The sequence below is a fragment of the Amaranthus tricolor genome, chromosome 12, assembly GCF_026212465.1.
Source record: "Amaranthus tricolor cultivar Red isolate AtriRed21 chromosome 12, ASM2621246v1, whole genome shotgun sequence".
In the NCBI taxonomy this organism is placed as follows: Eukaryota; Viridiplantae; Streptophyta; class Magnoliopsida; order Caryophyllales; family Amaranthaceae; genus Amaranthus; species Amaranthus tricolor.
In genome coordinates, this window is record NC_080058.1 from 10,696,166 (window position 1) to 10,714,068 (window position 17,903).

At 34.1% G+C, this 17,903-nt stretch overlaps 1 protein-coding gene across 1 annotated transcript; it reads left to right on the top strand.

Annotated features, from left to right (window-relative positions):
* The first annotated feature begins 12,542 nt into the window (after positions 1 to 12,542).
* Positions 12,543 to 15,196, top strand: LOC130797170 (uncharacterized). Its single transcript, XM_057659657.1, has 3 exons — positions 12,543 to 13,881; positions 13,959 to 14,102; positions 14,188 to 15,196. Exons 1-3 carry the CDS (start codon positions 12,547 to 12,549, stop codon positions 15,127 to 15,129), a joined length of 2,421 nt encoding a protein of 806 aa, XP_057515640.1. The 5' UTR covers positions 12,543 to 12,546; the 3' UTR covers positions 15,130 to 15,196.
* The last annotated feature ends 2,707 nt before the right edge of the window (positions 15,197 to 17,903 follow it).

The window sequence follows — 17,903 nt, forward strand, 5'->3', positions numbered from 1 at the left end:
TTATCATGTTTACTACTCTTTTTGTCTTTCTTAAATTATACTCAAATCAATTGATCCATTTAATTTTTACACTTTAATACACTAATGATCAATTTTAAATATTTCAAATTTTATATAATTAAATATTATAAAATGTTTTTATTTAATAAAATTTACATTGTGACAAATCAAATAAGATTTCAGTTGTCATATTTTAACATTCAAATTAAGAACAAAATATAAATTAAGAGTGATTAGTAAATAGTATCAAAAAATCAAATGGAACAATTGCTCTGAATTGTTCATTTTACAATTTGTATGCTCTACAAAGTTTGCATCATTTTCTTCTTTGGAAATAAACTATATCATTTGCTTTACTCTTAATTTACACAATACAGCTTTATTTTAATATTATCAACACAATTCAAAATTTAAGGCGATAGAATTGTAAAAATATCATAAACTGAGAATTAGCTCTTGTCTTAATTAAAATATATAACAATTTTTCCAAATAAGATCTTGGGTTCCATTCATCTCATCCCTTAGCCTAAGCATCATCATTATTATAATGGGAAATTCCACGTGATAATCCTAAGATTTTGGGTTTTCCACGTGATAACCAAAATTTTTAAAAATCCCAGTGATAACCTTGAGATTTACCAAATTGTTCCACCGTGGCCTTTTTACACATAAAAATTTAGCAAACGTTAATTTCGAAGCTTTAAGGCTGCTGTATACCTATTTATGCAACTCACCATTTCAAATGCCATCAGTTTCAACCTTTTCCCCCAAAACATAAACCCTAACTCTACCATCTTTAGATTTAAGGGGAAAAATGTGATTTCGATGAAAGATTGTAGAGTTACAGTTTATGTTTTAGGGGAAAATGTTGAAACTGATGGCATTTGAAATGATGAGTGGCATAAATAGACGTGCAGCAACTTTAAAGCTTATAAATTAACATTTGCTAACGTTTAATGTGCCCGTAGAGTTACCACGTAGATTTTTTAAAAGTTTTATTTATCACGTGGTAACCCTGAGGTTTTGAGTTTTCCACGTGGAATTTCCCTATTATAATTAATTCAATATTTCGTTCGAAAATAGAGTCTAAATGAGGAAAGATAATAAAAATTTATACCCATACTCTCTTCACAATCCATCCCTTGGTCTAAGCATGTACAAAAAAAATGATAAACGGACAATCAAGTAATACTTTCATACTGTAGAAAATCGCCAATATATATAGTCATACCTCCCTTGACTAATGACTAGACTTAAAATAGTTTCAAAAGTCAAAATCATATGGATGAGCAAGTCAATTCTATTCGGCTTAATTTGTATTTACATTTCTGTAAAGATGGGGTCAACATTTTATGCCTCAAATTTACGAGTATATCTTTTGCCGCATATAACATAGTATTAGACCAATAAGAAAGGAAAAGACAACACATTTATGACCCCAAACACACAATGTTGTTTATGATAATTTTTGAGCATTACGCGAAAAATTAAAAAAAAAGACTCTTAGTCATATGTGCTTTACTAAGAAATCTAATATTACAAGTTCGATCCATACTAAATACTACTTATGTAAATACTAATTTAATTATAAAGATTAATTCAATTTAGGCCCCTTCATAAATTGACCTTAGACTTGTACCTCAAAACTACCCTCAAAAACGCCTTTTAAACACACAAATATAGTTGCTTCAAGTTCAACAGCTAACATCACCCATTAAGACTAATCTTATTCATTAGCAAGAGACAAGACTCTTTGTTTTAATCCAGCTAATTTCAATGTTTTTGACTTCAACTTTATTATGAATTAGTCTACTATAATAAACAAAATAAAAGGTTATCTTAATAATCTAATTAACATAGACATTTCTTGGAGTTTTAGAAAACTAGACATTCTCATGTTTGAGCTAGTGATAATGATATAAGTTTATAGTGTAAATTTTAGTGAAAAGAAGCTTATGGTAATAAACATTCTCAAATTATTTTTTTCCACTTAAAATTATTTATGTTGTAGCATATTGATCATAAATAATCTGAAATAATGCTGAGCGTAGAATAAGACCTCATAATTCTCAAAATCTATCAACCGTTTTTTTAGTATAGGGTAAGATGAGGGAAAAAAATGGCTTAAGAGGAGCATCCGGAATCAAACTATGATTAATGTTATGAATGGTAGTATACTAATGTGATTATAAATGATAGTATACTAATGTGTGACTTGAGTGCACATTAAAGGGTTGAATTCATGTGTGTAACTCTTGAGTTGTGGAATCCAAAAGGGTGTAATAAGGTGAAGAGTATTCATGGGAATTATTGGTGTTAATGAAGATTAAGGTGAAGAGTCTCATGTGTGTGACTCTTGAGATAATGCCTTTTCAAGTTCTTAGAGTTATTTCATAGTATTCATTACCCTAAATTAACTATGTATTTATGTGAGCCATTCATCTTCAAGTACCTAGCACTATAAATAGGGCTCTCATACCCACACTTCATGTATGCAAAACACATCAAACACAACCCTTAAGCCAAACACATAGCCTATTGTTGTTATCTCTATCTCAATTGTAATTCTTCATATTGAAGTGTTGTTTGTATTCATTTGATATAATATAAACATAAACTACACACCACGGAGGACGTAGCCATCATTGGGTGAACCTCCTTAAATCTTTGTGTCCTTGTTTGTTACTTTGTCAAACTTAATTTTGCTCATTGTTGTTTGTTCTTAACATCGTAAGTATTTGGCGATCGTTTTCAATTGGTATCAGAGCCAAGGTTATTTTGCGGTGTTTTAAGAAATTATTACTTGAAAATCATGACTACAATGAAGCTCGATATTGAGAAGTTTGATAGGAATGTAAACTTTGGCTTATGGCAAGTCAAAATGAGAGCCATTTTGATTCAAAATGGTGTGCACAAGGCGATTGATGGTGTAGAGAAGATGCCGGAAGGAATGTCCGCATCGAGACGGGAAGAGATAGACACAAAGGCGTTATCGGCAATCCAATTATGCTTATCCAATGAAGTTCTAAGAGAGGTTGTTAAAGAAACAACAACCAAGAGTATATGGGAGAAATTGGAATCACTCTACATGGCCAAGAGTGTTACCAATAGGCTACTTTTGAAGAGTAGACTCTACGACTTACGCTTGGAGGAAGGTAAACCTTTAAAACCTCACTTGGATGAGTTTTGTTCCATTGTTATGGATTTACAAAACATTGATGTTAAGCTTGATGATGAAGACTTGGCAATTTATCTTTTATGTTCTTTACCCCCTTCTTATAAAAATTTTAGAGAAACTCTACTTTATGGTAGAGATAATTTGAGTAGTGATGATGTGAAGAATGCCTTGACTCAAAGGGATCTCATTGATACACAATTGTCACAAAAGTCACCAAGCAATGCTAGTGACGGTTTGTTTGTAAGAGGGAGGTCACAAGAGAAAGGTTCCACTAGTGGGAGTGGAAACAAGGGTAAAGGAAGGTCCAAGTCCGTGAGGCCAAACAAAAATAAGTCTTGTAACTATTGCAAGCTTAAGGGCCACATCAAGAAGGATTGTTGGAAGCTTAAGAGAAAGCTAGAAGAAGAGGCAAGGGAAGGAACTAGCAATGCCAATGCTAGTTACGTGAATGATAGTGATGATGGCGATGTTCTTGTTGCCACTCATGAGTACAAAGGTAATAATGAATGGATTCTTGATTCGGGGTGCACATTCCACATGACTCCCAACAAAACTTTCTTCCATACATTTGAAAGTGTTGATGGGGGAAATGTTACCATGGGAAACAACACCACATGTAAGGTTGTTGGGATTGGGAGCATTAAAATTAAAATGTTTGATGGGATTGTGAGGACCTTAACCGATGTAAGGTATGTCCCGGGCTTGAAAAAGAATCTTTTATCTTTGGGTACTCTTGATAAGATCGGGTGTAGAATCACTTGTGAAGGTGGAGTTATGAAGGTAGCCAAGGGTTCACTAGTGGTGATGAAGGGGAGGTTGAATGGGAGTTTGTATGCTCTTCAAAGTTCAACCATTCTTGGCTCGGCGAATGTATCCACAAGCACAATGTCCGATCGTGACACCAAACTTTGGCACTTGAGGCTTGGTCACATGAGCGAAAGAGGTATGTTTGAACTCTCTAAACAAGGTTTATTTGATGGAAAAAATTTTGGGAACCTTGGTTTTTGTGAACATTGTGTTTATGGGAAACACAAGAGAGTTAGTTTTAAACCCGCCATCCACAACACTAAGGGGATATTAGATTATGTCCATTCCGACTTGTGGGGGCCTTCACGAACGCCCTCCCTTAGTGGTTGTAGCTACATGTTGACCTTTATTGATGATTACTCTAGAAAAGTTTGGTGTTACTTTATAAAACATAAATATGAAGTTTTTGATGTCTTCTTGGAATGGAAGAAGATGATTGAAAAGAAAGCCGGTAGGAGCATCAAGACCTTGAGAACCGACAATGGTCTTGAATTTGTTGATAGCAAGTTTCTCAATTATTGTTCTAATGAAGGTATTGTTAGACATAGAACTTGTGCAGGTCGTCCTCAACAAAATGGTGTTGCGGAGAGGATGAATAAAACGTTATTGGAAAAGGCAAGATGCATGCTAAATCAAGCAAATTTGGGGAAACAATTTTGGGCCGAAGCGGTGGCTACGGCATGTTATTTGATCAACCGTTCACCTCATACCGCCTTGAAGTTCAAGTCGCCACAAGAGGTATGGTACAACACTCCGGTAAACTATTCTAGTCTTAGAATCTTTGGTTGTCCAGCTTATATTCATGTAAATGATGGTAAGTTAGAACCTAGGGCTAGAAAAGGTATCTTTGTGGGGTATGGAGTGGGTGTAAAGGGGTATAGGGTATGGTGTAATGAATCAAAGAAAATTATTGTTTCTAGAGATGTTGTTTTTGATGAAGATAGCATGCTTGTATCTAATGTTGAAAAACCTTTTAATAATGATGATAATGAAGCACAAGTGGAGGTTGAATCCTCCAATGTTGATAATGAGAAAAATGATGATGTGCAACAAAGGTCTCCTCCTTTGTCCACAACTAGGCAAAGAAGGAAGATCGTGGCTCCAAGGAGGTACATTGAAGAGTGTGATTATGTTGTTTATGCTCTCAACATTGCTAGCGAAGTTGAAGGGTTAAATGAACCAAGTACGTACAAGGAGGCTATGGCCTCAAATGACTCAAGCAAGTGGTTGACTGCTATGAAACAAGAGATGGAATCTCTTGCGAAGAATGGAACTTGGGATATCGTTGTTGCACCAAAGAAAAAGAAGATTGTGGGGTGCAAGTGGATATTCAAGAGGAAGGAGGGTCCTTCTAGTGATATTCCTCCCATCTACAAAGCAAGGGTTGTTGCAAAGGGATACTCTCAAATTGAGGGTATTGATTTTCACGAAGTTTTCTCTCCGGTCGTGAAACACTCTTCTATTAGGGCATTGCTTGCTTTGGTGGCGATGGAGGATTTGGAGTTACATCAATTGGATGTAAAGACGGCTTTTCTTCACGGTGAGCTTGAAGAAGAAATCTTTATGAAGCAACCGGAAGGTTTTGAGGTAGCCGGTAAGGAGAATCATGTGTGTAGATTGAAGAGGTCATTGTATGGGTTGAAGCAATCTCCAAGGCAATGGTACAAAAGGTTTGATTCCTTTATGATTTCACATGATTTTGTTAGAAGTTCTTATGATAGCTGTGTTTATCTTAAGAAATTTGAAGATGGTTCTTTACTATATTTGCTCTTATATGTTGATGATATGCTAGTAGCATGTAGCTCTTTGCTTAAGGTGGAGGACTTGAAAGAGTTGCTTTCAAGTGAATTTGATATGAAAGATCTTGGTGAAGCCAAGAAGATTCTTGGGATGGAGATTTTGAGAGATCGGGCTAAGGGTGTCTTATACCTTAGTCAAAGGAAGTACATTGAGAAAGTTGTTCAACGTTTCTCCATGGATGATGCTAAAGGTGTGTCTACTCCTCTTGCTTCTCATTTCAAATTGTCCAAGAATTTGTGTCCACAAACAAAATAGGAAGAAGAGCAAATGGTAAGAATTCCATACACTAGTGCCGTTGGTAGCGTTATGTATGCTATGGTATGCTCTAGGCCCGACATTGCTCATGCGGTGAGTTTGGTGAGTAGATATATGTCTAATCCGGGTAAGGGACATTGGGAGGCACTAAAATGGCTATTGAGGTATTTGAAAGATACTTCAAATGTTTGTCTCATGTATGGGAAAAATTCAAGTGAGCTAACCGGGTTTTGTGACTCGGATTATGGTGGTGATCTAGATAATAGAAAGTCCACAAGTGGGTTCGTGTTTACTTTGGGTGGTTCGGCGATTAGTTGGCAATCATCTTTGCAAGATGTGGTTGCTCTTTCTACAACCGAAGCGGAGTACATAGCCGTGGCCGAGTCATTCAAGGAAGCAAAATGGCTTAAAGGTCTTGTTGGTGAAATGTGCAATAAGGTGTGTGAGGTAAGTGTGCATTGTGATAGTCAAAGTGCAATACATTTGGCTAGAAATCAAAATACATTTCATAGAAAGTCCAAGCACATTGACATTAAGTATAATTTTATCCGGGATGAAGTTGAGCACAAAAGGGTGTTATTGAAGAAAATTGACACTACGGAAAATCCGGCCGACATGATGACAAAGTCATTACCTACTACCAAGTTTGAGTTATGTGTTGACTTGGTAGGTTTAGCTCCTTGCTTGAGATAATGCCCTCTTGGGCATTTTGAGGTGTGTATGTTTTTGAATATGAAGTGGATTGATGAATGTTGTGACTTGGGTGAACTCAAGTCAAGGTGGAGATTGTTATGAATGGTAGTATACTAATGTGATTATAAATGATAGTATACTAATGTGTGACTTGAGTGCACATTAAAGGGTTGAATTCATGTGTGTAACTCTTGAGTTGTGGAATCCAAAAGGGTGTAATAAGGTGAAGAGTATTCATGGGAATTATTGGTGTTAATGAAGATTAAGGTGAAGAGTCTCATGTGTGTGACTCTTGAGATAATGCCTTTTCAAGTTCTTAGAGTTATTTCATAGTATTCATTACCCTAAATTAACTATGTATTTATGTGAGCCATTCATCTTCAAGTACCTAGCACTATAAATAGGGCTCTCATACCCACACTTCATGTATGCAAAACACATCAAACACAACCCTTAAGCCAAACACATAGCCTATTGTTGTTATCTCTATCTCAATTGTAATTCTTCATATTGAAGTGTTGTTTGTATTCATTTGATATAATATAAACATAAACTACACACCACGGAGGACGTAGCCATCATTGGGTGAACCTCCTTAAATCTTTGTGTCCTTGTTTGTTACTTTGTCAAACTTAATTTTGCTCATTGTTGTTTGTTCTTAACATCGTAAGTATTTGGCGATCGTTTTCAATTAAGAAAATCACACATGCTCAAATTTAGACAAGACTCTATTTTCGGCTATTCGGCATGAAGTAGTTGTGGGGATAGTTGTCTATTTAAGTAGCTATAGTCATGGGTAGCTATAGTTGTGCAACTATAGCGGTTAGATATTTAGTTGTATAAATTTATATTATTTAGCAAAAATAGTAGTTAGTTGTATAATTTGTTAAGGAAATGCAGTGAATATCTCAAATATCTATTTTTGATTTTAAAATCCTACTAAGTTATAGGCTTAAAGAGTTAATAATTAGGTGCATCACTACTTAAACTACTATATTACAGACAGTTTGTACCACATCGATGAATTAAAAATGGTGTACACACTGTATAAGTCATTAGAACCCTCCTGCCATTTTCAATTGTCATTGGGGTGATATCTACTTAGCTTATGAAATGTGTGCACCTCGTGTTCTCGATTATAAAGTGAACTTTACGATAAGTCTAATTCAATTAAACACAAACAATGACATTTTTGTTTTAACCTCAAAGAAACCCAAACAACTACTTAAACTGCTATGTCGAATACGCCATATCTGTATTCAAATTTATGAGTCCCTCCTAAAAAGTTAGGTTTGGAAAGTTTGGGATCATCACATTGAGTGAAGAAAGAGTTTTAGTAGGTTTGCTTGTATCATACAATAATCTTGCTAATATGGGCATAGTGAAATGTATCACTATTAACACGTGGAGACCAAATCATAAGTTTTAATCGTCTAAATAAGTATAACAATTAAGGAAACTTCACAAACCCTAATTATCATAATTTGTCCTTTGTGAAGAACCAAAATCCCATAAAAGATTTGATAATATAATTAAGCTTAATAATGAAGCACAAATAAAAATGTTTAGGTTCATGCATTAGTTAGTCTACTTAACAAGCAATAATGAGGTACATTCATCCGTACGTCATTAACATATAATTCAATTATGTCCATTATTTTGTCTTGTAAAAATGTACGTAATTGCATTTAGTGGTAGTTTTAGAGTACTAATTATAAATCAATTTAGGACGCATCTAAATCTTAGTGGATTTGCTTCCAAATTATAATAACAACTAACAATAGATTCTTTGTATGGTTGTGAAATTATTATATTGTTTATGACAACTCTTATTTGTATTCATTATATACGTGGTTAAGTCTAAAGCTCAACTTTCTCTTTATGGATTTGATCTTAGTAGTTAAGATAACACATCAACATAAACATTATACATTAACCTAACTATACTATATAAATGGTAGGTTAATTTATTACAATTGGATTGAATTTTTTATTAAAAATTACAAAAACTTTTGTTTTTTCGAATTACATTCACAGAAATCAAAGTAGATTAGCATCGTTGTCAATTAATCCGACTTTGGTAAAGTCGACTTGCTGAAATTCAAATTTACTTTTGACTATTACAATTACTTTTGATCTTAACCTAACCTAATTGATTTAATCCACATAACTATTTTTTATCGTAACTCAACTTAATTAAAAGTTTCCATTCCTTTTTTTTCCTTTCTCTATATTTCTATTCCAATCATACTTCATTACATTTTCATCCTTTGCGATTCGACTAGTTAGCAACAATGCTTATGTGTTTTAATTTTTCATGATTGTAATTTGAAAAAAAAAAAAAAGTGTGTGACTGTAAATTTCAAAAGACACAAAGTTAACCATTGTTTTCAACAAAAAGATTATTTGTTCAATTTACTTTACTTCATACTAATGGTAAAGTTTGGATTCGCCTATTATTTATTTTACTAATTTGGTATTTTTCTTTTCTTTTACTGGGTAGGCTGAGAAAAAAAGGCTATTTTTTAGCTGAAAATCGAATTAAGAATCTTAATTCTTATTCTCTAGCTCTTACATTAGTTGATAAAAGATATTATAAAAATAATATATACTCCAAACATTATTCTTTTCATTGCGATCTAATATTCTGAAATGCCAAGAGTACTCTATAAATTTTGGTTACCTAAGGAGAATTTAATATGATACTTTAATAAATTATAATTTTATATTATTTCATCGTTGTTAAGTGGTTTTCACGTGATGAACTTAATAAAAAATAAAAAATCAAATAGAATATTTGATTCTTAAGCGTATATAAAAGTTTAAATTATTTTTTTTATTATACTCCAACTTATGTTTATTAAATACATATCAAATTTCATATGAAAAGTAACAGGAGTATTAAATTTATTAAATGCCTTAATAAACACAATTTAAGTTTTATGGTCATATCTAAATACAAATAAATCATTGGCAATAACATATAAATCATATGTAAAAACTTTTTTTTTATTGTAAAAACAAACGCGATGCTTAATTATGTGGGAATTTTAGGGGATCAAACATCTCTACTACATGATGAAATTGTTGGAGAGAGTATTAATAAGGAGACAGAGACTGATTAGGTAACAAAGAGTAATCAAAGAAAAACAAACTAGGTTCATGTCTGAAAGATCCACTGCCAAGAAGCTATTCATGTCTTGAGGAGAATGATGGAGAAGTATAGAGAAAGAAATAAGAATTTGAATATGGTGTGTATTGATCTAGAGAAGCTAATGATAGTGTACAACATACAATTACATGGGGTAGCCTCGTGGCGAAAGGAATACCGTTGAGGTATATTATGGGCCTATGGAGAAACAAGATATGTACGTTGGAGTCACGACTAGAATTCAGTTATCTGTAGGGGTAACAAAGCTTTTTTCAGGTATTGCAATAATACTGGATTAATTTTCTACATATATTCGTAAGTACATATATTCGGAAGTTACAGAAATGTTTATACTGAGGTGGATGTGTGAGCACACATTGATGGATCGAATTAGGAACCAAGAGTTTAGGGACAAACTAGGGGTTGCCCCTATATCTGGAAAAATACGCGAAAATAGATTGAGGTGGTTTGGGCATGTGCAGAGAAAGACTTTCGACGCCCCTGTGAGGAGGGTAGAAAGCATTAAAGTAGAGGGTAAGAGGAGTCGAGGAAGACCCAAGAGAACTTGGGATGAGCAAATAAGAATTGACTTGCATGAGTTAAACCTCTCTGCGGACCTGACTAGGGATAGGAGTAGTTGGAGAAAGTCCTCTTAGTTTACCTTTTAGTATACTTAACCTCTTGCTTTTCTCGTTTCCTTTCTATTAGTTCTTTGTTTTCATTTTGTAGTGGTTCCTCTTTTTATTTTATTTATAGGCCTTTAAGTTATCTTTCCCGTATTTTTACGTCTCTTTATCTTCCTTGAGCCGTGGGACTCCTTTGGCTGCGCTCTCCTTTATGGGTATGAGTTGTCGCCGTCTTTTCCTCTCCAAACCTTGTCCTTAGTTTTTCTATGAGCGGGATAAACTGAGTAGGATGATGATGATGATGATGATTCGTAAGTACATTCCAAGGTGCATGCTATTCAATGAAGATATTGTGTTCATAGCAAAAACTTATGAAGAAGTGAATTCTAGACTCGATTATTGGAGGATACTACAAAAGCTTGAAACGGGTTATGAATAAGTCATTCTAAAACTAAATACTTACGATGAAAGTGTAATGGGGGACCGAAAGTGGGAGGTTCCTCAGGCAACCGTTAGAGAAGGTGTTGTTGTACAAATATTTAGGATCGGTAACCCAGAATAGTAGGGTGATTCACGAAGATGGATGGCTTAAATAGAGATTAGCCACTAAGGTACTATGTGATAAGAGTTTCTTGACTGAATCAAAAGGTAAATGACATTGATTTGAAGTCGGACCGACCTTGTTGTGTGGGATAGAGCGTTGACCATCTAAGAAGATATATGAGCATAAGATAGAAGCTAAGTAGCAGAGATGTGAATATTAAGGTGAATGTGTGGACGAATGGATAAGGTTGAATATCAACTTTGAAAGGGAGGCTAAGGATTGCTCCAACCTTTGCAAATATGTGAAAGCATATTCCCATGGTTTGGGCTTGTGCAAAAGAAGATCACTTATGCACTTAGGAGAAAGGTGGAAAACATTACAGTTGATGAAAGGAGAAGTAACAATATGTCTAAGAAAACATGAGAATAGAAAATGAAGAATTAGATGATCGAGTTGTATCTATATGAGGACTTGATTAGGAATAATTGTTTTTATTTATATGATTGTTTTTTATATTTCTTTGGTTGTTTAGGTTATTAGCCTTATCATTTGTCATGTCTTGTCATATCTTGTTTGTTTCTTATTTTTATGTTTTCTCGAGTTTAGGTTCTCATTGATCTCAACTTTTTTTCGATAAAAGTATAGTCTATTTTTTCTCCTTCTATATACAAACTCTAATCATATACTCCCTTCAATTCTTTTCAATTGTCCCATTTTCTTATTCGGACAATTCACTTAAATTATTTCATTTCTATTTTAAAACATATATTTTTGGACCAAATTGTCCTTATACCATTCATGTAATTACCAAAACACCCTGTTTTTTTACTAAACTACACTTTTTAACCCCTCTAATACCCACTACATCATATGGGTATACTATTTAAAGTGTTCCCTCCAATTTCTTAATATTAACTCAAATGGGATAATTGAAAAGAATTAGAGAGAGTATAATTTTTAGGCAAAATGTTAAAAAACTACCTAACATAAACCCAAATTTGCAAATAACTACCTTAACTAAAAAATTTTGCAAAAAACTACCTTACATAATACATTATTTTGCAAAAGAGTACCTTGTAACGGAATTAGGCCTTTGACCGCTAATTTTGACGTTGACCAGCACGTGCCAGTCACGTGTCACCTTCATTAACCTAAATCTCCTTTCTCCCAAATTCGCAGCCATTCTTCCAGCTCGTAATTCCTGAAGCTTTCACCTTCTCAATTCGCTCCCATCCAGCTCGTAAGATCAAGTTCATTGGAATTTCTAAGCAAATCCGGTATGTACTACTAATTAATTATGGTTTTGTACTTCTTTGTTGCATCTTAGTTATAATTTTAAATTTTTTCGTTTTTAGATTTGCTTCCTCCTGCAGCGTTTTTTGTATTTGAATTTGTTGTTTCATATCTTTTAATTTGTAATTTGATTGTTGTTGTATCTGAATACTATATTAGGGTTCTTAAAATTAGCTATATCAATCCGTAATTAGCTAAGATGAAGAAATTGACAATCCGTAAAAAAGCCATTGATTCGAAAAAGAAGCAGTGTGAGTTGTCAACTGAGGTGGGTAATGTAAGGGTAGATGATGTCTTGATTGAAAGTTCTGAGCTGTTTTTAGCAAATGTAGATGGTAATGCTGATGAGGTTGAGGATAGTAGTAGTGATGATGATTATACATGTGTTAATGAAGATGAATATGAGAATGATTCTGATTTGTTTGCGAAAAATGTAGTTTATGGTCTTGATGATGTGTTTATAGACGATGAGGAAGTTAGGTTGATATTAGATAAGGAGGTTGATGAGCAAAACAACACAGACATGTACTTTAATGATGATGAACCGCAGTCTGATGATTATGATTTGAGTGCCTTGATTGATGATGAGGAAGGTATATGCAGCTATCCTACATTCAACCCTGAGATTGATTTCAAGGGTAAGATTAATTTGTCTTTAGGGCTTAAGTTTCCTTCGACATATGTGTTTAGAAAAGCACTAAGGTACCATGCTATTGAATGTGGTTACAATTATTATTACCTGCATAATGGTACAAATAGGATCAGTGTGTATTGCTACAACAGATGTGATTGCATGAAATTGAAAGGTAGAATTGTGAACTGTGTTTGTGGGAAGGAGAAGAAGTGTTATTTTAAGGTTCATGCCGTGAAATTGAAAGATGAGGAGACAGTTCAAATAAGGAGTTATTTTCCAAACCACACATGTGGTCACCAACACCAAAATAAGAAAGTCACTGCTTTGTATTTAGCTGAGAAATACATAGATGATTGGAGGGACAATCCAACCTGGGAATTAAAGGCATTTAAGAAACGGGTTAATAGAGAGTTAGGTTGTGAAGTGAAGTATTCTAAGTGTTACATGGCTAAAAGAATTGCAATGAAAATGCTATATGGTGATGCTAGTGAAGAGTATAGCAGGGTTTGGGATTATGCGGAAGCAATAAGGACGTTTAATCCAGGAAGCACAGCAATCGTTAAATGCATTGGAATAGACACACCCCCACCTTTGTTCCAAAGGATGTATATATGCTTGACAGCGTGTAAGGAGGGGTTTGTAGCTGGCTGTAGGCCTATTATAGGTGTTGATGGGGCACATCTGAAGGGAAAATTCCCTGGGGTTTTGTTGACTGCTGTTGGTAAAGATGGGAACAATAATATCTTTCCCATTGCATGGGCTGTGGTTGAAACTGAAAATGTAGAAACATGGATATGGTTTCTAAATCTTCTGGTGGAAGACCTTAGGTCGGTAACTGCATCGAGTAGTTGGGTTGAAGCAGAAGGTGAAGCTTTCACCTTCATGAGCGATAGGCAAAAGGTAATTTCTTGTTAATACATTTCTTGTTTCAAATGTAACTAATGAATTTACCCTAAAAAAACTTGTGTAAAATGCAGGGTTTGGTCGAAGCTTTGAACTCAGTGGTTCCTGAATGCGAAATTAGGTTCTGCTGTAGGCATATATGGGCGAACTTCAAGATCAAGTTCCCTGGAGAGTTGTTCAAACAACACTTTTGGAGTGCAGCCAGAGCCTACAACAAGGTATGGAATCATTTATGTTTATAGAATCTTTTAGATACATAAATGAATTTAATGTCAAACTAATTAGTAACAATTTTCGTTACAGAATCATTTTGATAGAGAAATGAATGTAATAAAGAATATTTCTATTGACGCATATGCATATCTAGCTGCTATTCCTGCAAAACATTGGTCTAGGCATGCTTTTTGTAGTAGGAGTAAGTCTGGGATGTTATTGAACAATATTTGTGAGGCATTCAACAATGTGTTAGTAGAAGCAAGGGCGAAGCCTATAATTTCCCTAATGGAGTGGATTAGGAGATATGTAATGCAACGAAGCGCAGCCAAAAGGGAAGGGTTGAGTAACTTTCAAGGTGAGTTGATGCCAGCTATCACTAAAATTATTGAAAAAAATGCAAAAGAAATATATGGTTTAAGGGTAATCCCAGTGGATGTTTATGAGTTTGAGGTGGATGATATTGAAGACTGTTACGTTGTAAACTTGGCCAATAGAACTTGCCATTGTGGAAGTTGGCAGCTTATAGGAATTCCTTGCAAACATGCCGTTGCTTGTATTGTGCTTAGAAAATTAGATGCCAAAGACTTTGTCCACGAGGCGTATCTCATAGAAACGTATCGAAAAACGTATAGTCCAAAGTTTTATGGTATGCCAGGACACAAAATGTGGCCAACAACCACTTTAGCCAAACTACTTCCTCCACCATATAGAAAGATGCCTGGAAGGCCTAACAAGAGGAAAAGAAAGAAGGAAGTTGGTGAAGGTAAAGGAGGAAAGAAGGCTATTACAGAATTCAAGCAAAGGAGATGTGGTAATTGCGGTGAAGTTGGTCACTACAAAAAGGGCTGCAAAAATCAACCTAAACCACCACCACCAACAAAGACCAAGTCAAAAGGTGGAAGGCCTAAAATGGGATCTTCTTCTACTCAACAATCTACAACCAATGATGTGCCTAGCTCCAGTGGTCAACAACAAACGCAAAACGCTGCATCTACTTCATGTATAATGGATCAAAATAGTCAAATATAGACTTGTACTATGTTGAATTATGTCTGGGATGTACCCTGTAATGTTGAGCTTAATTAAATGTGTTTTAGCAAATGAAGTATGTATACTCAGAATGTACTGTTGCTCTAATATTGCTGTACCCAGTTGAACTTAATGTAATGTTCCTTGCAATCAGTAATTGAATTATTTGCACTATCTTGAATCAGTAGGCATATATGTGTGAATCAGTAATGTTGCTGTACCCTGTACCCTGAAGTGCTTTGAATCAGTTCACATTTTGAAGATGAGTATACAGAGTATCAGTGAAGCTGAGTATCAAAGTGTGCTTTGAATCAGTACTTTTTGTGCTTTGAATCAGTATGCAGAAGATGAGTATGCAGAAAATATGTGCAGCAATGTGTAATTGAACTGATTGTTTAAGTTGATTGAATAGTAATTGAATAGTAATTGAACTGATCATGTGGATTTAAGTTGATTTCTATTGCAGCAACTGTGTGTTTGAAGTTGAACTGATTGTTTGTGCAGCATGTATTGAAGTAATCAGTAATTCAACTAAAATTGAATATTGAATAGAAGTTGAAATGATCAGTTCAGTAATTTAAGTTTATCATTAGCAATGTGTGTTTGAATCAAGAATGTGTGTGCATCAACAAATTGAATCAATATTGGCCATAATCAGAAAATGTGTTTGAAACAAGGTGTTGATGTTGATGTTGTGCAACAAGGTGTTTGAAACAGCAATGAACTGATCTTGTGGTGCAAATGTGTTTGAATTGTGTTTGAGGATGATTTTGAACTGATCATCAAACACATCACCAACATAACTGATCATTTTAGTATGCAACAATGTTGATGTTGATGTTGAACATTAAAGTATGTAGCAATGTTCAATAATTGAAGAGAGCCATGTTTAGTATTCAATGTTCAACAGATCATCAACCACATCAGTTCATCAGTTCACCAGCAAACACACAGCAAATTTTGGCAAATCAATTCACACACAGCACCACAGCAATGTTCAACAACTCAGTACATCATTCATTCATTCATTCATACACAACACCACAGCACCACAACAAACATACATAGCACCACATCAAACAAAGGAAGCACAGAACAATACCTGCAAAGAAAATTAAATGGAAAAAATAAAAAGATCATTCATTCAATCAGAATCATCATGTTACAATATCCAAATCAATCTTACAATAATGCTTAACTAGGTGCTAAACATCAGTTAGCACCCTTGATTAATACAAGAAATACCAACAGAAAACAAAACAAAAACCCTAAAAAAAAGCTTTTGATATGATTTCCAAGCTCCCTCTGATTCAACCATTTCTTCTTCAACATTTTAATTTCTGAAAGAGCTTGTTCATTTTCGTGTTCCAAGCAACATATCCTTGATGTCAAGATCTTGATTTCGGTTGCCAATTGACGCTTTTCCTCCACAAGCTTGTTAGTGAGTTTTCTTTGCCAAACAACCATTTCAGGTTCATCAACCCATTTAAACTTTTTGCAACCCCTCGATTTTGTATCAGGATTATAAAAAACGCAAGTATTAAACCTTCTTCCAGGATTTTCCTTGGTCCATGAAACCCTCCTTGCAAAGGGAACTCCACACGCACAATTTTCAATGGAAGAGTTTTCGCTTGAAGAAGAAGCAGACATAACTGATTAATTGGAAGAAAACGATGATCTTTGAGAGAATTAGGGTTTATCGCAAATGGGAGAAAAGAGGAATGAATGGAAGATGAAGCAGGATTGAATGCTGGGAAGTGAAAAGAAGGAGACTTAGGTTAATGAAGGTGACACGTGACTGGCACGTGCTGGTCAACGTCAAAATTAGCGGTCAAAGGCCTAATTCCGTTACAAGGTACTCTTTTGCAAAATAATGTATTATGTAAGGTAGTTTTTTGCAAAATTTTTTAGTTAAGGTAGTTATTTGCAAAGTTGGGTTTATGTTAGGTAGTTTTTTAACATTTTGCCTAATTTTTATGATGATGTTTCTTTAATCATTGCTTCAATCATGTGAAAGCAACACTATGTTATATATGTGGATATGGATAAATATAGTAGGCCAAAGTTCATTATAATTTTTTCAAATTCAAAATTATGAGTGACGGTTACGGCTTTATATAACATGGATGGATACAAAACGTCTAGTTTCAATGTCCCTAAAAAAATGTTGGTGTCACTTACGTTTGCAATTGGTAATATATGCCCGATAATCAGCTTCAAAGATATTATTTGTATGAAGTATGATCTTACTTTTATATCAATTATTATTATATATATCCTTACAATATCTGACATTTTGTACATGATGACTAGTCCGTTGTGCATTCACCCATATGTCAGTGGCCATATGCTATCAAATATAATATTCTCCAAGGGCGAACTCAGGATTTTTAAATATTTTTTTAAATCACTATTAAATTAAAATTTACTTTTTACATTACATCGAAAAATATAAAATATAAATATAATAATGCATATAAAATGTAAAATATAAAAAAATTAAGTAAAATTTACAAACTTGTTAGCCTTTACCGTATATGAAAATAAAGAAAACATCTTGACTCTAACACATCATTATATTGTTTTATCACTCATTCCCTAAATCTAATAATATCCAATATAATATATTTATAAGAAAAAATATAATACATATAATACATAAATTAAAAGTAAATATAAAATATTTGTTAGAAAAAAATAGAATACATTATAACTTTTGTAGAGTTAACACATATTATATATATGTTTTGTCCGCACATTATTACAAGCAAAAA